Source organism: Sapajus apella, unplaced genomic scaffold (assembly GCF_009761245.1).
Source record: "Sapajus apella isolate SASKATOON/1434 unplaced genomic scaffold, GSC_monkey_1.0 scaffold12, whole genome shotgun sequence".
Taxonomy (NCBI): Eukaryota; Metazoa; Chordata; class Mammalia; order Primates; family Cebidae; genus Sapajus; species Sapajus apella.
The window spans coordinates 15547169-15568667 of record NW_022436952.1 but is presented as its reverse complement, the minus strand read 5'-3'; the positions used below and the strand labels follow the sequence as shown (position 1 = coordinate 15568667).

At 54.6% G+C, this 21499-nt stretch overlaps 1 protein-coding gene across 2 annotated transcripts in view; it reads left to right on the top strand.

Annotated features, from left to right (window-relative positions):
* Nucleotides 1-16400, top strand: part of CUEDC1 (CUE domain containing 1) — a 93126-nt gene extending 76726 nt beyond the window's left edge. The window contains exons 4-11 of one of the 2 annotated variants that reach the window (XM_032280122.1): nt 3388-3514; nt 4240-4432; nt 5734-5817; nt 8631-8702; nt 9580-9673; nt 10391-10449; nt 11259-11329; nt 14745-16400. In XM_032280122.1, coding sequence (XP_032136013.1) covers nt 3388-3514; nt 4240-4432; nt 5734-5817; nt 8631-8702; nt 9580-9673; nt 10391-10449; nt 11259-11326 — 697 coding nt within the window. In that variant the 3' untranslated portion in view covers nt 11327-11329; nt 14745-16400. The remainder of the gene's footprint in view (nt 1-3387; nt 3515-4239; nt 4433-5733; nt 5818-8630; nt 8703-9579; nt 9674-10390; nt 10450-11258; nt 11330-14744) is intronic. The other variant, XM_032280123.1, reaches the window with a different exon arrangement.
* The last annotated feature ends 5099 nt before the right edge of the window (nt 16401-21499 follow it).

Sequence of the window (21499 nt, the reverse complement as noted above, 5' to 3'; positions counted from 1 at the left end):
TGCTGTATGCAGGCGCTAAGCCATGTGTGTGATGAGGTGAGTATGGCATTGCTGGACCATGTGTGTGAGCCATGTGCTGAGCCGTGTGTGTGATGAGGAGGTGAGCTCGGCATTGCTGGACCATGTGTGTGAGCCATGTGCTGAGCCGTGTGTGTGATGAGGAGGTGATCTCGGCATTGCTGGACCATGTGTGTGAACAATGTGCTGAGCCGTGTGTGTGATTAGGAGGTGAGCTCGGCATTGCTGGACCATGTGTGTGAACCATGTGCTGAGGCGTGTGTGTGATGTGGAGGTGAATACGGCACTGCCTGTTTCCCCACCCACTGCCAAGGAGATCAGGGTCTAGAGAAGCCAAAGACATGGGGCAGGGAAGGCTGCCAGGAGAAACTGATGTCCAGGCTGTGAGCTGAAGACCACATGGCAGTAATCTGGAGAAGCAGAGGACAGAGCGGTGCTCGGGCAAAGGAGGCAGCACGTGCCGAGGCCTGGAGGCAGGAAGAGGGCCCATGTGGGACCTCCTGGAAGCATCTAATGGCAGGTGAGGCTGGACAGGCAGGCAGATCAAGGGCCCTGTGGCCCTCCAAGGAGCTTCCATCTTCTCTTGCAGCCTGGGAGCCTTTCAAAGGCCTTAAGCTGGAGAGTGACAGGACCAGGTTAGTGTTTTAGGAATCTTCCTCTGGCTGCTGAGGGAGATCAGATTTGAGTAGGGGAGTGGCCTCCTCCCTTCTGCCACCTCCAGTGACTGGGGTGCTGAGAGCCTGTGTATGGGGCAGAGTTTGGGAGCATGAGCATTGTCCTGCTAGGGCACAGAGAGGCAGGCAACACTGGGAGCATGCTTCAGATGTCACGATCCCTGGGCCCAGGTTCTATCTGGATGATCTGTGTGTCCCGGGACATGGCCTGAACCCGTTCTGGACCTCAATGTCCAGTTTTTACCAAAAATTGTACTTGGAAGGCCTGTCTCTGAAATCCTTTTCCATCACGTCTGATGTTCCATGGGTAAACCTGAGGTTTCGATGGGGCTTGAAGTTGTAGTTTTGGGGTCCAGAGGCAGAGGCTCTGGGCTGGGAAATCCTCCCCAGCTTCTGTCTCCTTCCCCTCCCCCAGCCTATCTTTCCTTCCATCTGTCTGAAAGAAAGTCGGTCTCTGAAACCCAGGGGACCCCTCCACACAGGCCGCCTGCTGTTTTTCCGTTAAAATTACAGCCTTGGAAGTTTTTTGTATTTGCGTCTCAGCTCATTTCTGACATTCCTTTCCGACCACAATGGAGTTGCCTGGGCTGCCTGTGCTCAGGGCCCCCAGCTCACGCAGCTGTGGGCTGACCTCATCTCTACCAGTGCCAGGCAAGGGGCCGGGAGGGGGCTGGGCTTGGCCTTCCTTCAGGGCCACAGGCCCAGCAGCAAGGGAAACTCAGCCGAGAACAGGGACTTCCTCCATCTTGTCCTGTTCAACACTTGGATGCCTCATGGCTGGAGGGGTCCAGATGCACCTCTGGGGTCCTCCCTCCGCTGCTTTCCTGGGTGGCTCCCAGGTGTGGTTAAATTGGGGATGGGCATCCACGTCCCAGATGAAGACCCTGAGATCCAAGAACGGGCAATGCCCCTGGAGAGGACTCCTCTTTGCTCTGGCCTGGGCTGGTCTGTGGGTCCCTGAGAGATGGGGCTCCCTCTCTCCCCCCATCTCTGGCCTTTGGAGAAAAACGAAGCCTCCAACAGTGACAGAAGGTGGCAGTGATATAGAAGGAAATTTGGCCGTGGAATGGGAGTCCGGGGTTGTGATGCGAGCTCCTCTCCGGACCATTCCCTCTCCCCCTGTGTCTGCGCAGCGAGAGGGTGGACGAGGCGTGATGGGGTTCCCTTGGCTCCAGTCTGTGAGAGCTGAGCTCCCCACAGGCACTTAGCAGCTGGTTATGCTGTCTGCTGCCGCCCCCGCCCCTTCCCTGCGCCCCCGCCACCGGCCACCCGCCCAAAATAGAAAAGGAAAGGAAGTTATTTCCATAGTCAGCGGCAGCCCGGAAAAGCTCCCCTCCAGTGAGGGGGCGGGCGGGATTCCTGGAGCTGGAGACCAAATCAAAGCCAGGCCCCGAGAGTGAGAGCGGCCCCCACCGCCCGACCCTCGGCTGCCTGCTCAGAGCGCGGCTGCCTGCTCAGTGCGCCGTTTCCCTGATTCAGCGGAACACGTGTCCTGCGGTTGCCACGCTGCAGGCTGCCATGGAGCTGTGGGGAGCTCCTGGCCGGTCTCCAGGCTGCCCTCAGGCCCAGGCAGCAGGGCGGGAGCCTGGGGGTCAGGGAGGGTGTGAGCCAGCCCCCTCTTCCTCTCCTGCCTTGCCCAGCTGTCGGCTCTGCCATGGCACAGAGCTCCCGCCACACACATGCCAGGCCTGGAAAGAGCGGCTGGCCCCGGAGCGCCCTGAGAGCGAGATCCTTGCACACTTACATCAACACGTCACTGCTCAGGACACAGCCTCCTGAAGGGCTCCCCGGCACCTGGGCAGGGAGACAGCAGTTTCTAGATGAGGAAACTGAGCCCTAGAGGGGAATAGGGGCCCACCCAAGACCACCCTACTGGCTGGTAGTTGAGCCGGAACTGGAGCTTGGATTTACAGGGATCCTGGCGTCCCCACATGCCCCCTTCTCAGCAAACCAACATGCATCAGGCTGTGCTGCTGGGGCTTATGTGTCTGTTTCTTTGGACCATACCTGTCAGTCAGCATCATGAGACTGGCATTGTGTAGGTGCTAGGATAGAAGCATGAAAGGATGCGATTCCTGCCGTCTTTAGGGGACATTCGTAAACAGTACGTCTACATCCACAGCGTTCCACATGAGCACCATGGACAGACAGCTCTGCAGGTCTAGAAATCTGGGAGGCGCTGAGTGACTGGAGAGCAGTGAATGGCAGGGAGTTAGCTGAGGCTGGTTGAGAAGTCTCCAGTGATGAGGCAGAGTGACAAGCCTTTGTTCTGGAGGCAGTGGAGGCCATGGGAATCTTATCTTTTTTTTTTTTTTTTGAGACGAAATCTTGTTCTGTCACCCAGACTGGAGTGCAGTGGCACGATCTTGGCTCACTGCAACATCCATCTCCCAGGTTGAAGCAATTCCCCTGCCTCAGCCTCCTGAGGACTACAGGTCGTGCCACCACGCCCAGCTAATTTTTTTTAGTAGACGGGGTTTCACTATGGCCAGGATGGTCTCAATCTCCTGACCTCATGATCTGCCTGCCTCGGCTTCCCAAAGTGCTGAGATTATAGGTGTGAGCCACTGCACCCAGCTGGCCATGGGAATCTCTGAGCAGGATCTGACCTGCCTGAGGACCTGGTGTGATGGGGCCAGGAGACCTGGGGTTGGGCTTGATGGCTCCCTCCTCCCTGTCACTTCCCATCCTCTAGGATTGACGCGCTGGGCTCTGGAGCCCCTACAAGCCAGAGGCGCTATCGGAACTGGAACCCACCGATGCTGGGCAACCTCCCAGATGACTTTCTCCGCATCCTGCCCCAGCAGCTGGACAGCATACAGGTAATGGGGGCCGCCCCCACCTTCTACTCCCACCTGCCTGTCCAGCAGCTCTCTTTGCCCACACAATTTGTGCCAGCCAGTTTTACTTCCTGATCTTTAAATCCAGGCTGAGCTATTTCTGTTGCTCTGGGTTTGTAGGGAAGGGACACTGAACTGAAAGCCTTGCTTCCTGCCTGGGCCTGGAGGTTTCCTGTTGTATTCAGGGAAGGTGACAGCTCAAGGAGGCTGCCTGCCGCAGCTGTCACCTCAGGCTGGAGAGAAGCGGGCATAGGGCAGCTAATGGTGGAGGGCCAGGGCACTCCCCTTCCTCCTTGGGAAAGGGCCAGAGGCAGCTTCTCCCTAGATGGTGGCATGCCCCAAGGTGCCTCTGCAGCAGGGCAGGTCCGCTCTGAGGCCATTGGTGCAGGGAGAGGGTTGAGTTTGGGAATCCACGTGTAGGCTGTTCCATGGTTTGCAGATTTCTTTCCAGGACTCTTCAGGTTGTAGATGGTGGTCCGTGATGTGGAGGAAAAATAGGTTTTAGGCTCCTGCTACGTCCCCTGCAGCGAGGGCTCTGACCTGTCTATTGGATTTTGGCTGGCAACCAGGTTCCATCAGGAGGTGTGAGCCTCAAGGGAGGGCTGCAGGATGTTGGACAGGGCGTGTGTGCAACCAGAGGGACGTGGGTGTTTGTGCCACACATGCCCTTGTGTGTATGCATTCAACGTGCTCTCTCCGTTCCCCAGGGTAATGCTGGGGGCCCCAAGCCTGGGAGTGGAGAGGGAGGTCCCCCTGCCATGGCCGGGCCAGGGCCCCGAGACCAGGAGAGCCGCTGGAAGCAGTATCTGGAAGACGAGAGGATTGCGCTTTTCCTGCAAAATGAGGAGTTCATGAAGGAGCTGCAGCGGAACCGCGACTTCCTCCTCGCCCTTGAGAGAGGTGGGCAGTGCACGCAGCCACTTCTCCCTGGCTGAAGAAGGGAAGTGATGCTGGCTTTAGCCTTGGGGCTCAGGAAAGCACTGAGCTGGGGGCTGAGGGGGTCAGGTGCTTTCTGTCCTACGAGGCATGACTCCCACCAGGTTATCCCAGGGGAGCCCCAGAATTCTGCCAATGGGAACCTGCGTCACTGGCCACCCCTTTCTCCCTCAGGACTCAGAGGAAGGAGGGTATACAGTCTTAGGCCTTCTTCCCTTTGCACATCTGCTCTGTGCCAGGCACTGGCCTTGGCACAGGGAAGCAGGGAGAAGAGCACTGCCCTTCCTCACAGCACCAGCCCTAAGGCAGGCATGGTGTGTCTGGAGCTCGGGGAACAGAATGACTGGCTCCATGGGCACCAGAACGTGGGAAGCTCGTGAGTGGAAGGCCTTAGAAGGGGCTCTGGAACTCTGTGGGTATTTGGGTAGTCTCTGGGTTGGAGACCCAGCTCCCCAGCCTGGCTGCCTTTCCCCTGCGGGGTGGAAGTGTGTTTGGGCTAGAGGAAATGAGAGGGCCGTGGAGCTCTGTCACTGTGATGGCCATAGCGTGAGCGCTTGTGTGTGTTAACTGATGGTGTGTTGGTGGGGGAGGAGCAAGTTGTGCAGGGATAAGGCTGAGTTGAGGCCCAAGGTGAGCCCCAGCTCTGCAGCAAAGGTGCTGGAAGTCTCAAGGCCTTTCCTTTATTTATTTATTTATTTATTTAGAGACACAGTGGCTCATTTTGCTCTTGTGGCCCAGGCTGGAGTGCAGTGGCTCGATCTCGGCTCACTGCAACCTCCACCTCCCAGGTTCCAGCGATTCTCTTGCCTCAGCCTCCCAAGTAGCTGGGATTACAGGCACATAGCACCACGCCTGGCTGATTTTTACATTTTTAGTAGAGACAGTGTTTCACCATGTTGGCCAGGCTGGTCTCGAACTCCTGACCTCAGGTGATCCACCCGCCTCAGCCTCCCAATGTGCTGGGATTACAGGCGTGATTCCATCACACTTGGCTGGGTCTTTCCTTTTAAATGAGGGTGTTTGGACTGTATAATCTCTCCATGTCCTTTTAATTCTGACATTCGAGATAGTTGTCAGATAGTAGTTTCTTTCACTGCTGGTTCTTTGAGAGCTGGGAGATGTTGTATGCACTCATATTTTGGGTGCCTGTGTGCTTGTGTGATTTTGGGGGCTCAGCCTCTAGCAACCTACCACGTCCCAGCCCAGCCTACCCCTGGGAGCCCAGGAGCTAACCTCCCTGACTTGTGAATGTGGTCCTTTTCCAGATCGCTTGAAATACGAATCCCAGAAATCTAAATCCAGCAGCGTGTCTGTCGGAAACGACTTTGGCTTTCCCTCTCCTGTCCCAGGTAACTTTGACTTCCGGGGACGGGACGGAAACCTAGAGGCATGGCGCAGGGGGTCACACCCAACTTTGCTTTGCATATTTGGAGTTTGGGAGTAGGGTGAAATAACCAGATTGTGGGAGGGGGCCTGGGCCTCCTGAGCAGTCTGGCGAGGCCGCTTCTGCCCCCACCTCCACATCTGCTCCATTTAGCAGCCCTGGGTTCTTTCCAGTCCAGCCACGGCTGGGCTTCTGAGCCCACATCTGGACATTTCTCCTTACAAGATTATAAGATTGGCCGGGCGTGGTGGCTCATGCCTATAATCCCAACACTTTGTTTGGGTGTAACAGGCTGGCTGAACTCTCAACCTGTGCCTTGAGTGTAGGCTAGTAAAGGACACACGGCTGGGTGCAGTGGCTCACACCTGTAATCCCAACGTAAGACCCTTTGTCTCCACCAAAAAAAATACAAAAAATTAGCTAGGCATAGTGGCATGTGTTTGTAGTACCACCTATTCAGGAGGCTGAGGTGGGAGGATCGCTTGAGCCCAGGAGGTTGAGGCCGCAGTGGGCTGTGATTATGCTACTACACTCCAGCTTGGGTGACAGAGTGAGACCTTGTCTTCAAAAAAAAAGGAAAGAAAAGGACACATAGTACCCCAAAATGCCCCATAATGGGACTCAGAGACTTGATAAGTCTTGGTCTCTGCCCTGGGGGATCTTATGGTCTTTTTTTTTTTTTTGAGACAGAGTCTCATTTTGTCACCCAGGCTAGAGTGCAATGCCATGATCTCTGCTCACTGCAGCCTCTACTTCCCAGGTTCAAGCAATTCCCCTGCCTCAGCCTCCTGAGTAACTGGGACTACAGGTGCGCGCCAACATGCCCAGCTAATTTTTTGTATTTTTTTTAGTAGAGACGGGGGTTGCACCATGCTGGCCAGGCTGGTCTCAAACTCTTGACCTCGTGATCCTCCCGCCTTGGCCTCCCAAACAAAGTGTTGGGATTATAGGCATGAGCCACCACGCCTGGCCAATCTTATAATCTTGTAAGGAGAAATGTCCAGAAAACAGGTAGAACAAACTGGCAAAGCTGAGGACTTACTGATTTTAGCAAATGCATGGAAAAAAAGGAGGGCAGGATCAATCTGGGGAGTTCACTCATTCATTCATGACATAGCTGGAGAATATCTGCCAGCTATTAGGCCTTGCCCTAGGTGTTGGAGGAAGAGGAATTTCTAGCTTTGTGTACAAGGTGGTAGGAAGTAAGAATTGCCTATAGGCCAGGTGCAGTGGCTCACACCTGTAATCCCAGCACTTTGGGAGGCTGAGGCGGGTGGATCATGAGGTCAGGAAATCAAGACCATCATGGCCCACAAGGATGGTGAAACCCCATCTCTACTAAAAGTACAAAAATTAGCCGAGTGTGGTGGCACTTGCCTGTAGTCCCTTGGGAGGCTGAGGCAGGAGAATCGCTTGAACCCGGGAGGTGGAGGTTGCTGTGAGTTCAGTCGCACCGCTGCACACCAGCATGGGCAAGAGAGTGGGACTCTGTCACACACACACATACACGTACTTCAGCCTGGGCAACAGAGTGAGACTCTGACACACACACACACACACACACACACACACACACACACACAGACACACACACAAGAATTGTCTGTAAAGAGGGCCATGCCCTTCTGCTCGGAAGCCCTAGTGGCTGAAGGAGGATTGGATGGGGGTGATGGAGCACCAGTGCTACTGGGATGCCCAGACTACTGAGTTGAGCCACAACTGGAAATGACAACGTGGTGCCTGTGTGTAAAAAGTGGCCCCTGGTCAGTCAGTGCCCTCTGCCCCACACATACATGCTGCCCACCTTGGGGAAAGGCTCTTGCCTGGAATAGACCTTGTATCATGCAGTGGAGTCCGGGGTAGAGGAGCAGAGGGATGGGGCGCTGAGCTGATCCCAGCTTGAAGGGAGAAAATCCTGTGGAACTGACTCATAAGCAGCAGGCTGGGAGCTTAGGCCTCAGCAGATGTGCAGCTGGGAGTTTTAAGCAGGAGCTTCTTGTCCTTGATCCTGAATTAACTAGAGATACCGGGGCTGCTGAGATGGATCAGAATGACTCAAAGGGGACTTAGCAGGCAAGGTGACTGGGGATTAATGGAGTTGTAGGACAGAGAGCAGGGACTTCAGAAAGGCAGCAAAAGACCCAAGTGGGTGCTGAGCAAGCCTGGGAGACTCTGGGTGGCCGGCAGGGTTCTGACTCCAGAACCAGCCCCATGCTATTCCTACTCACTGTAACTAGCCAGAAACCCTGTGGCTGGGAGGGAGCGAGGGACGGGCTCACCCTGGCAGGAAGGACAAGGGACTTGCTGCAGGTGAATGCCAGCTCTGAGCCAGCACCTCATTAGACTGTCACATGAATGTCGGGGTACAGTGTGGCAGGCCCATGGCGCGCTGACCAATGTTTCACAGCCAGCTGGGTGCAGTGGAAGCCTGATGTGTAGCACCTGGTGACTGTCACGGTGGAAATACGCCCAAGCTACCAAGGTGACTTCATGAAACGTGGAGTTGGTCAGAGGCGTGGACGGTTGGGAGCCCACACGAGCTGGCACTCTACACACACAGCAACCACTAGACCGTCCCCATTTTTACAGAGGAGGAAACACAGTCCACAAGGGGAAAGAGGAGCTCCTGGAACTCCACGTCTTCCTTGCTTTAAACTATCTCCTGGCCAGGGAAGAAACCTGCTCTTTCTCCGCATTTGTCCGCAGACGGGAGGGTAGGGCTGGGACGGCAGCTGTGGCTGCCACACTGGGCAGCCTTCAACAGGTGTCTCCTTCCAGGAACTGGCGATGCCAACCCTGCTGTGTCTGAAGATGCCTTATTCAGGGACAAGCTGAAACACATGGGAAAGTGTGAGTCCCACTCAGGCCCCGCTACCCTCCCGGCTTTTCTGAGACAGGCCCTGTGGCCACCCAGCGGGGAGGGAGCCCCCCAGAACGTGTCACACAGCTGACTCTCGGTGAACCAAAGTGACTCTTTCATCGCAGGCTGGCTCCCTCAGCCCTCCTGCCTCATTTCCCTCTACAGCTGAGTCTAGATACAAATTAAGTTTTAAATCCTCCTGAGCCAGATGTCTGCAGAAAAATAACGTGCTGTACATGCTCTCACCCCAGTCCTCGTATTCACGTTCTCTGTGGCTTGAGGAGGCTTGGTCGGAGCTGACTGCACAAAAGAGCCTTTGCTAAGCCTCTGTGGGGGTGGGGCCTCTTTCCACAAAGTCCTACCAGCATTGAGTGTCCCCTTCCCGCCCCCTCGCCTCCCCGCGCCACTCAGACCCACAGCCATGTGTGAATGAGGCTGCCGTCCTTTCAGGCTCCATTTCAGGGAAAATCTCAGATTAGTCATGGAAATCCCAGAACCAACTTTGGAGGTGGCTAGGGGAGGGGCGGGAAGGTGGTGGCCGCGGGAAAGTGAGCCAGGATGCATTGCCGAGAGGTGCCGCTGGGAGGGAATTCTCGGATCTCCAGCGGCCTGCGGTCCCTGGGCCTGGCCCCCGGTGGCCTTTGCTACCCCTGCAGGCTGACCTGGGAGGCAGCCTCTCAATCCTGGGTGGTGTCCTCAGGGGTCTGCAATTCCTGTCACCTCTCCCTCCCCTAGCTCCCACCCTTGCCTGCCTCCTGCTCGCCACTCCAAGGGGTCTTGGCCCTCCCCACCTTTCCCACACCTGGGAGGAGGCCATCTGGTGTGCTGGCTGCTGAGAGGATGACTCACAGGTCTCTCTGCCCCCAGCCACCCGGAGGAAGCTGTTTGAACTTGCCCGAGCCTTCTCAGAGAAAACCAAAATGAGGAAGTCAAAGAGGAAACACTTGTTGAGGCATCATTCGTATCCTTTCCAGCCTGGCACCGGGGAGGGGGGCGGGTGGAAGCCAAGGGCCACGGAGCACAACCTACACCGGACTCGCTGCAGCCCTGCCCTCCCCTGGGAGTGCGACCCCGCTCTGTGGCCTCCTTCCCTCCTCCCCTCCCCTCCACGAGCTCAGCTGCCCATCTCTGGGTGCCAACCAAGGACCAGGGAAGCAGCTCCTGTCTCCCTTCTGTAGGCTCACAAGTTGGCCTACAACTTACTTTTGGTCTGAGGTCATGTATGTCTTGGGAGAAAAAGTGGTTCTTCCGTCGAAATCAAACCTCCCCCTCATTTCTCTGGTTGAACTGGCGCATGAGTCCTTCTTACTCCACGCATGTTGGCCCTGCCTTCTCACTTTCAGTTCCTCGAGGAGAAATACGGCTTTCAACATTTTCACCCGAACTCCTGTCCGTGCTTCTCAAACAGGGCCTAGGATATCAGAGGCTAAGCAGCCAGAGGGGAACAGGGAGGAAGCTGTGTCTCCATCCCCAGAGATGTAAGCGGGATGAGAGTGTCAGAGCCTGTCCACGCTACTGACCCCAGGAAAAGGAGCCCGGGGGACAGTACTAGGGGTGGGGGGTCAGGTGGGTGTGGTGGATGCCTCCAGGGCTTGGAGGGGTGGGCAGAGAGGGGGTGGGTCTGGGAGAACTAGGGTGGCGCCCCCTCATGGGACAGTTTTCCTGAATGGCCTGACAGGCTGGGGGCTGCCGCATCAACAGCCAACCTCCTGGACGATGTGGAGGGCCACGCATGCGGTGAGGCTGGAGGGGAGTCGTAAGCTCCCACTTCCCTATGATCCCGATCTCCCAGCCGAGTTCCTGGGTGTTTCATGGGAGCACCTGCCCTGTCCCCTAGAGGCACACATTGAGGGTTGGTGGGCAGGTGACCCAAAGAAATGTATCCCCCCAACTTGGTTGACATTGCACCTCCCTTCCTGCAACCCCAGAAAGGGGGCCCTAGCCCTCCTTCCACTTAGATGTCTCCCTGTAGCATGAAGTGCCAGGTACTGTTTCTGGGAAATATTCTTTGGGGTGTGAGGGGGCAGACAGGCCTACCCCTATGGGGGACCCTCACCCTGAGAACCAAGCCCTGGGCAGCTTCAGTCTGTGGGCCCAGAAGCTTCTCAACTCTCACCCAGTCCCTTCCAAAGGCCACGTGGGCCAGAAGACTCTGCTTCAGACCCTACCGGGCCCGCAGCTGGACCCTGATCCTCATGCCACATTCGAGGGTCTGGAGGCACCCAGAAACAAGGACTGGAAGGGCCTCGGAAGTCACCTAGGTAGTCCAGCTTTCCCATCCCATTTTATAGAGGAGAAAACTGAGGCCCAAAGAAAAGGGGAGAACTTGTCCAAGGTCTCAGAGCTCAGTGGTGGACCCCGGCTGGCACCTGGGTATCCTGCTGCCTCTCTCCCCGGACCCATGCATTGTCCACCTGGGGGACTTGCACGGACCCCAGATGAAGGGGGCAGAGAGAGCCGGGTCAGCTCTCTTGCCCAATCTAAGGGCCGTGCCTGAGCGAGGCCCTCCAGGGTAGAGGCTGAGGCAGCTTCCCTCTCCTTCTCAGACGAAGACTTCCGGGGAAGGCGGCGGGAGGCACCCAAGGTGGAGGAAGGCCTGCAAGAAGGACAGTAAGAGGTAAGGCCTGGAGCCACAGCTGCCCAAGGCCAGGGCCACCACACTGTGCACCCCATCTGTCCTCCCAGGTGTCCAGAGGTGCTAGGCTTGGGCAACTGGGTTGTGCAGGTCCCACGTGTCTTCCCTCATAGTCATGGCAGGGACATGGGCATGGGAACTAGTCCATTGCATGTCTTTTTTTAGTTATTTATTCATTTGACAAAAGATAAGCACACCTGCCTATGACAGATGCTGAGAACAGGAAAACAAAATCAGCGTTGACCTTGAAGAGTTTACAGTCCAGTTGAGAAGACAGACGAGGACACACATAGCACACTGAGAGGACAATTTAGGAAAAACTGGCTGGGCACAGTGTCTCACGCCTATAATCCCAGCACTTTGGGAGGCCCAGGTGAGTGGATCACCTGAGGTCAGGAGTTCGAGACCAGCCTGGCCAACATGGTGAAACCCTGTCTCTATGAAAATTACAAAAATTAGCCCGGCATGGTGGCAGCGCCTGTAATACCAGCTACTTGGAGGCTGAGGCAGGAGAATCACTTGAATTTCAGAGGCAGAGGTTGCAGTGAGCCTAGATCAGCCATTGCACTCCAGCCTGGGTGACAAGAGTGAAACTCCATCTCAAAAAAAGAAAAAAAAAAAGGCAAAAGAAAAACAGGTGATCTCAAGCTGGCTGTGCACACACAGAGCTCTCTCCAGCCCCCTGCTTGGGTTGGGTTGGTGTCTGCCACACCAGGATGAGGAAACCCCTCCTGAGGCAGCGGTTTCTGGCTGAAGCCCTGGGGATCCAGCCATTTCTCCTCCTCTCTTCCTGTGCCCTCTCTGGGGAAGAAAGAGGGGATGCCAAGGCCTCCTCCAGGACTCGCCAGGACAGCTTTCCCTCTTTCAGCCCCCCTTTCCCATGGGAGAGGGGAAGCTACCCAGCCGTTCCCCCACTGGTCTGGTCCCAGTGGGCAGCATCTATAAGGCTTTCTTGAGCTGGTGGTGTGGCAGGTGTGGCCCTGCGTCAGACCATGGAGAAATACTTGCTGCCACCAGGATAGTCACAGTGGAGGTGAGAGAAACCAGGAATCAGTAAATACAAGCGCCCTCTCCCGTCTGCCTGGGCAGCTGGCCCTGCACCCCCTCCACCCAACTCCCCGCCACATCTCCCAGCAGGCACTGCAGCCCCTTCCTTAACCATCAGGCTTTCCTCAAGCCCAGAGCCGCAGCTCACTTCCCACCACCCTGGAGTACTCAGATACAGCCTGCCAGGGAAACGCCTCCACTGCCACTCCACCCCCTTCTCCTTCCTCCTGGTCCACAGGGAAAATGGGTCCTGTCCAAACCACCCTTATATCAGAACTTTGCTCACCATTTTTTTTTCTTTTTTTGAGACAGAGTCTCGCTCTGTTGCCCTGGAGTGCAGTGGTGTGATCTCAGCTCGCTGCAGCCTCCACCTCCTGGGTTCAAGTGATTCTCCTACCTCAGCCTCCGGAGTAGCTGGGATTACAGGCACCTGTTATCATGCCTGGCTATTTTGTTTGTTTGTTTTTTATTTTTTTAGTAGAGACAGATTTTCGCCATGTTGGCCAGGCTGGTTTCAAACTTCTGACTTGAGGTGATCTACGCACCTGGACCTCCCAAAGTGCTAGGATTATAAGTGTGAGCCACGGCAGCCAGCCTCATCATTCATTCCTGTCCTAAGGGCTTCCAGCTTGTCCCTTTCCAGTTCCTTCTGCAAGTTCACATCCTCCTCCTCTTCCCCTTAAAAACCAAGGGTCCTTGTGTCTCCCCTGCCATCTTCCTTCATCCACTGCAGGCTGGCAGCCCCTCCCAGCACCTGGACTGACTCGGAGGTCACCCAGCAGTTCCAGGGCCTTGCCTTCTTCTGCATTCTCCTGGTGCTCCTCCCCACGTACTGCCCCGATCTTTCCTGAAACTGCCCTCCCTTGGCTCCTGTGACCCCAGGAAGCCTCGTTCTCCTTCCTCTAGGCTCCCGTGGCTCTGCCCACTGCTTCAATACTGGCTCTCCTTGTTGCTCTGCCCTTGACCCTCTTTGAAGTCTTCTCACTGCCCACTCTGGCAGTGCCTCTGCCCTCTTTTATAGCACCAGCAACACTGCGCATCTGGCTCCTACATCTGAATCTCCATCGCACTTAACACTTCCAGAGCTGCTTCGTGTCCCCAGCTGCACCCAAGATTTTCTTTTCAGCCTTGGATGTCAACTCAGTCTCTCCTCCTGACTTCCCCTTTAATTCTTTCTCTCTCTCTCTCTTTTTTTTGAGATGGAGCCTCGCTCTGTCATCCAGGCTGGAGTGTAGTGGCTCGATCTTGGTTCACCACAACCTCTGCCTCCCAGTTCAAGTGATTCTCCTGCCTCAGCCTCCAGAGTAGCTGGAATTACAGGTGCAGGCTACCACACCTGGCTAATTTTTGCATTTTTAGTAGAGATGGGGTTTCACCATGTTGGCCAGACTGGTCTCAGACTCCTTACCTCAAGTGATCCTCCTGCCTCGGCCTCCCAAAGTGCTGAGATTACAGGCGTGAGCCACCATGTGCAGCCTCATTCTCTTTTCTGTCCGTTCCATCACCACCCTGACAGAAGCTCATCACCTAGGTCACAGCCCAGTTCTCATTGTACCTACTCTGATTACCCCACCACCAAAACACCACTTTAGTTCCGTTTCTCCTATGCTCTTTCTTTTTTCTTTTTGAGACAGAGTCTTGCTCTGTCATCCAGGCTAGAGTACAATGGCGTGATCTTGGCTCACTACAACCTCCCCCTCCCAAGTTCAAGCAATTCTCCTGCCTCAGCCTCCGGGTAGCTGGGATTACAGGTGCGTGCCACCATGCCTGGCTAATTTTTGTATTTTTAGTAGAGGTGGGGTTTCACCATGCTGGCAAGGCTGGTCTCAAACCCCTGACCTCATGATCTACCCACTTTGGCCTCCCAGAGTTCTGGGACTACCGGCGTGAGCCACCGCGCCCCACCTCAATAAGTCTTCTGAGTCAAGTCTTAGGAACTCTTCAACCTGGTGTCTGAGGCCTACCAAGTTCTGCCCCCAGTTTACCTTTCTCCCCCTACAGGTCTCCATGGCCTAGCTCCCCTGAGCTAAGACATATGAGAATGGGCCAGGTACCCTCCCACCTTGAAGCCCTCCCCTACAGCTGCTTCCCCAGGAATTCCATTCCCCCACTCCATCTCCTGCTCCCAGAATCCCTGCAGCTTGGCAAGCTGGAATGGTTCTAGGAATTTGAATGGGGAAGATGACCCAGGCAAAGTTCCATGGTTGACTTTGAGTCCCTGGAGAAAGGAGAGGGCTTCAGTCTTTGGTAACTTCTGCCCCAAACTGTCTCTCCAGAAACGAGTGTCCAGGAAAGACCATTGGGCTCCTGTGGAAAAGACTCCTCCCATCCCTTTTTTCCCCCCTGCCAGATGCCAGCAGCTCTTCCTTGCCAGAGACGATCTGACCCGGTGGGGGCAGCTGGAGAGCAACACTGGCCCCCAGCTGAAGGGCCCAGCTGCAACCGGACAGATGGTGCTTGAGAACCGAGGCCCAGCGATCCTCCAGCCACAGTCCAGCCCAGCCACTGCCACTTTCCACGGAATTTAGAACTTCGGAGTTGCTGCCTTGCAATTGGAGGAAGGACCTGGGGCCCCTAAAGGCAGCAGCAAGTTACAGCCCTTTTTGTAGCCAGGCATTCCTATGGTCAATGAGTGAAAATGCGGGAACAAACCTCCCTTAAAAAAAAAAAATCCAGAAAGCAGATCAAAGTTGGAATTTGGAAAATGGCAAGAAGATCCCACCAGAGGCTCTTCTGCCGGAAGGTGGAGTCCCTGCCTCCCTCCCTTCCCCATTTCTCCTGTCACAGACGCTGCCTGAGCCCCTGTTCCCATCCTCAGCTCCCTCTGGGCACTTGTGCCCATCCCTTCCATGGCTTCCTGTAGCTCATCCTTCCCCTGGGGCTGCTGGCTCAGCACACAAGCCCTGCACCCGGCCTGGATGGGAGGTCCCTGGCCAATCCCTCGGGCACTGTGAGGAGCTATGGGGCTACTGCAGAGAGCATCTGTCTGGGCTCATCAGACTGCTGCGGTTAGGGATGGGCGTGTCCCCAGCAGCTCCCTACTACCCAGCAGGGATAGGGAAGGTGGCCACCCGGGAGCTGGAGGACTCCGAGGAGGCAGGGTCTTTAATTTGGCAGCAGACAAAAGCCAGTTCTGGAGTCACACCACGGTGGGGCTCACAGGGGCTGTGACTCCCCAGCTGGACTGGAAGTCCTGCTGTCCGAGGGTGGGCAGCAGTGGCCCCGGAGTGACCCCTTGAGCAGGTGCAGGGCTGAAGAGCAAGGCCCAGAGGCTGCCAGCCTGAATGGGAGCGCCTAGGGCCGAAGGGCTTGCTGGGTGCCCCTAAGAAGAGTGGGTGATCTAAGGAGCAGAACTCCGGATTCTAGGAACCCTTACAGGGCACCGACCACTGCCACAGGGAGGGAGGCTGCCCAGCCTGCCGCAGCGCCCTGGACATGGGAGCGCGCCGACCTTCCGGAGAGCCGGGAAGCCTGGTCAGGCACAGGGCTTCAGCGCGGCTTTGGGAGGTTGGGAGTGGGATCCGATTCTTGGCAGGGCCCGGGTGGCCTCAGTGGTCCGAAGATCATGAGGGCGTAGAAAAGGTGAGCCCGTGATCTCACCTCATCCCGCCCACCAGCCCGGACTCCCGAGGCCGAGCTTCCCCTTGCTGGGGAGGGCCAGGACGCGCCGCTGCCGCCAAGCGTGACCAAGTTTGGAAACACACACGGGGCAGGGGACGCTGGTTCAGGCGGCCCTGCCGAGGAGCAGCCACCCCCTCCGCTGCTTCCCACGCCAGGCCTGGGGCCCTGGAGGGAAGGGGAGGTCTCCGAGGAGCCCCTCAGGTGCCCAGCTTGAGTTCCCGACGGGTTTCTGAGCCTTCCCTGCGCCAGGACTGGGCGCACGGTGGGGGAATCCCAAGCCCTATGTCTGTGAGTGTTGCTTTATTTTTTTCCTCCAATGTGTGGGTTTTTTCTTGGAGCTGTTTCATAGGAATTCCTGTAATAAAGACTTGGTGTTCTCTTGGTGCTCTGATGTAGCCAGAAGCGTGGGCTGGACCCTCCTGCTCCCTCCTGGCCTGGGGCAGGGTTTGTCCCCTGGAGCCCCACGCACATCCCTAGGGTACCCTGGCCTTGCCTGCCCCATTCACTCGCAGCCCTCTCTGTGTGCACTCCCAAGGCGACACCTGTGGCTTTGCTGTGGACCTGCCGGCAGGCCGTGTCGAGCGCTGTCGCCTTCCTGTTTGCGCCGGGACAGCAAACCGCTTGTTCATGGGCAAGGGAGACACCATGGGGAAAGCCAGTCTGTTGCGAAAGCTCCAGACCATCACCTCCCTAAATAAACAGCTTCTGGATTAAAGGCAGACTGGAGGCTGCAGGAAGTGCAATTTCAGACTATAAAGGGAACTGAGAGATCTCTCCTTCCCCCTTCTCCCCAGCTCAGCTGGCCGACCTCCTGCCACAGGGGCAGGCCTCTCGATGCCAAAAGAGGAAGCTGGTGCCGATTCCAGACAGCACAGTTCTCAAGGTCGAAGTTTTTCCTTGCGTTGAGGCAACGGCCTCCTGGGGCTTCCGACCACACATCTTGCTCCTGAGCTCCCAGTCACTGCTGCTAAGGCTGCCCTTCTTCCCCCGATGCCACGTTTCAGCTGGGCGGCCTCACCCGCTGTCTTCCCTGACAACTCCTGTGCTTCCTGTACTCCCTGCAGAGGCTTCCCCGCCTATCAGGATCTGGGCCCACCCTCAGTCAGACCCAGGGGGGCTTGTAAAGTGGCACAGCTGGGACAGAGTGATGCTCCACATGTGTGGTCCTGAGCAAACCAGGATTATCCTCCAGCCCTGGTTCTTTGCATGGTATTCATTACCTGGGAAGCGGTTCCAAATGCCATTTCTCAGTCCCATCCCAGACCTACGGAGTCAGAGACTCTGGGGATGCAGCCCAGGAACCTGTGATTCTGATGCACACCACAGTTTGGGAACCATGGTACCAGGCCGGTACCTAGCACTGGCTGTCCAGAATTACCTGAGTAGCTTTAAAACAACTTCTGGCCAAGATGAGGCTCAGTGGCTCACACCTGTAATTCCAGCACTTTGAGTGGTTGAGGAAGCAGGATCGTTTGAGACCAGCCTGGGCAACAAAGTGAGACCCACCCCCTCCCCTGCATTTCTACAAAAAAAAAAAAAAAAAAAAAATTAGCTTGGTTGGTGGCGCACATAGGTAATCCCAGCTACATAGGAGGCTGAGGTGGGAGGATTGCTTGAGTCCAGGAGGTTGAGGCTGCAATGAGCTGTGATGATGCCACTGCACTCCAGGCTGGGTGACAGAGCAAGACCCTATCTCAAATTAAAAAAAAAAAAAAAAAAAAACCCTGGCCAGCCCATGTGGTTCATGCCTGTAATCCCAGCACTTTGGGAGGCTGAAGTGGGAGGATTGCTTGAGGTTAGGGATTTGACGTTATAGTGAGCTATAATTGAGCCACTGCACTCCAGCCCAGGTGGCAGAGCAAGACCTCATCTCTGTTACAGAAAAAATATCCTGATGCTCAGTACCCTAGACCAATTAAATCAACTATGGGGTTTTTTTTGTTTGTTTTTTTTTAAAGTCTCCCAAGGTAATTAAATTTGCCATCAAGCTTAAGGACCAGCCCACTTGGCAATCTGTTAGGTGTTTGATATTAGCCCATTTGATCTTGCCCAATAACGATCACTTTACAGATAGCGTAATTACAGCTCAGAGAGGTTAAGTAACCTATACAAGATCAGAGAGCTAGAATGTCGTGAAGCCAGCAAAGGAGACCGAGGGCTGCCTCGCTCCAAAACTTGTATTGCCTCCTCTACATGCTACCTGCACAAAGTGTGCTCTGTGGACCAGCAGCATCACTGTCTCCTGGGAGCTTGTTAGGAATGTGTGTTTTTTTTTTTCTTTTTAGGAATGCATATTATCAGGCCCCATTTCAGATCTACTGAATCTGAAACTGGGGTGCATTTTAACAAGCCCTTCAGATCATTCTGATACATGGTCAAGTTTGAGAACCACCATTCCACAACCTGACTACTCACAGCTTGGTCTGTGGACCAGCAACATTCGTTATTACCTGGGAGCCTGTTAGAATCTCAGGCCCTGCCCCAGCCTTGCTGGACCAGAATTCGCATTTTAACAAGCTCTTCAGGTGACTTCTATGCACATTAAAGCTAGAGAAACACTGCTCTGGAACACTGGCTCGCAAACTTGCTGTACATTAGAATCATTTTCTGATGTGTGGGTCTCATTCCCAGAGATTCTGATTTCATTGGTTTGGGAGTTAGCCTGAGAATCAGATTGTAAAATCCCAGGTGCTTCTAATATGCAACAAGTTTGAGACCCTTACACCATTTTGCCTGTTAGTGTAGATGTCACTGAAGATTATTGTAATCAGAGAGAGAAAGGGAGAATGCTTCCCAGGTCTAACAAGGAGTGCAGGAGATGGAGTCTCTGCTGGACCAGATGACCGCTCTAGCCACCTACCCTCACGCTGCTTGCTCATCTACATGTGCTGAGTTCCTGGTATCCACAAGGTGATACCTGCAGATTTATCCTTTGCAAAAATGCAGGGCCGGGCTATCTGAAGTCTGGTCCAACCAAGGCCCCTTCCCCATCGTATGCTTTGATGTCCCCAGGAATCAGCTCCAAGTTGAAAGGTGATCATGGGTCTGGAAAACGCTGTGCCCACAAGAACTGGCCTGGTTTTTACCGTGTTAGGGCTTCAACCCTCCCTCTGTTCCCTTGAAGCAACTGGTTGGAGATAGGGTTTGGAGGGAAAACAGGATAATTTGGTCTGAAGAATGAAGGAGGCAGGCAAGGTGTGGGATGATGACATGAAGATGGTAGCTTTTTGTTTTTTTTGAGACAGAGTCTTGCGCTGTCACCCAGGCTAGAGTGCAGTGGCACAATCTCGCCTCACTGCAACCTCCGCCTCCTGGGTTCAAATGATTCTACTGCCTTAGCCTCCTGAATAGCTGGGACTATAGGCATGCAGCACCATGCCTGGCTAATGTGTGTGTGTATGTGTATTTTTAGTAGAGACAGGGTTTCACCATGCTGGGCAGAGGCTGGTCTCAAACTCCTGACCTTGTGATCCACCTGCCTCGGACTCCCAAAGTGTTAGGATTACAGGCATGATCCACTGTACCCCACTGATGGTAGCTCTTTATCGAGTGTTTATTGCATGCCAGACACTCTCCTAGGGAAATTTACATGAATTATTTCACTCAATCTTTTGCAAAAATTATATGAAATCAGTATTACTATGTGTGTTTCACACAGAGATTTTAAAGTCCTTACTCAACCACTACCCTCAGTAAGAGGTGGTAGTATCTACCTATGAACCCAGGCAGCGGAGCTCCCGATATGATACCTAAACCCTAAGCTATATGGTGGGGTGGGGTGGGGGATGCAGGAGAATGCGGTTAAGATGCAGCACCCCTGCACAGATGCAATCTGTGGAGCACAGAAAGGGCCTGCTAGCTCAAAAACACCACAGTGATCTGTGGTGCCTGGAACGCCTCCATTAGCATTCTTTATCTGATTTTAAAAACAATCTCTTAGCATTTCCATTAAATGGCAAATATGCTATTGAGAGAGAAGCTCATGAAATCCTTATGCCCATTATCACAGCATAGATTAATTTGTTGGATTAATGGGCTGCACCAGCTGGAGGAAGAGTTGGAAATTTCTGGAGGTGGCCAGGCGGGAGAGGGCGGGCATGTGAAGGGGGCTGTGTAGAGTGACTGCCACCTGGTGGTCATCTTACAGAACTGGCAGTCGCTGGCACTGAGAGAACCGGCACCATATTCCCAGAAGGAAGATGTGAGCACCTGTTTGGCCTTAGGCCAAAGAGACAGGAGGGAATTTACTCTGTTGATACGTTTTGTAAAATTTGCAAAACAAATATATTTTAAATCTTTTCTTCTTTTTTTGAGACAGAGTTTCGCTCTTGTTGCTCAGGCTGGACTGCAATGGCGTGATCTCGGCTCGCTGCAATCTCTGCCTCCCAGGTTCAAGCGATTCTCCTGCCTCAGCCTCCTGAGTAGCTGGGATAACAGGCATGTGCCACCACGCCCAGCTATTTTTTTGTATTTTTAGTAGAGACGGGGTTTCGCCATGTTGGCCAGGCTGGTCTCGAACTCCTGACCTCAGATGATCCACCCACCTTGGCGTCCTAAAGTGCTGGGATTACAGGCCTGAGCCACTGCACCTGGCCAGATTTTTTCTTAAGAGGCCACTATTAAGATCAGATAATCTTCAGGCCCCACAAAACCAGCATCTACCCTGAAGGCTTGGAGTCAGCTGTCCTTTCTAGAGAGTAAGAGTCACAATTCTTTATCAGGACAAGAGGATTATTTCAGGGACTCTAGTGCCAGGAACTGTGAAGCTCAGTACAAACTCAGCACATGCCTCCTTGCTCTGACCTTTCCATTCACAATGTGGTCTGTGGATACAGTGACCAACTCTCCTGGTTTCCCTGGATGCAGAACTTTCTTTTCCAAAACTGGGAAAGTCGTGGGCATTCTTGGGTGGGTTGGTTATCCCAACTGCAGATTCGCAGCATTGGCATCAACCTGAAAGCTTATTAGAAATGCAGACCCGGCCGGGCGCTGTGGCTTAAGCCTGTAATCCCAGCACTTTGGGAGGCCGAGGCGGGTGGATCATGAGGTCAAGAGATCGAGACCATCCTGGTCAACATGGTGAGACCCCCCGTCTCTACTAAAAATACAAAACATTAGCTGGGCATGGTGGCGCGTGCCTGTAATCCCAGCTACTCAGGAGGCTGAGGCAGGAGAATTGCCTGAACCCAGGAGGTAGAGGTTGCGGTGAGCTGAGATCGCGCCATTGCACTCCAGCCTGGGTAACAAGAGCGAAACTCCGTCTCAAAAAAAAAAAAAAAAAAAAAAGAAATGCAGACCCAGACCTACTGACTCACACTGCATTTTCCAAGATCTACAGCAAATGCATGTGCATATTAAAGATCGAGTTGCTGTGGCTTCCATGGGAAAAGAAGGGCCCCACCCTGGCCCTAAAATATATGCCTTCAGGGGGTTTTGTGGGCTGCAAATCCCCACAGAGTGATTCCAATTGGCCTTCAATTCCAA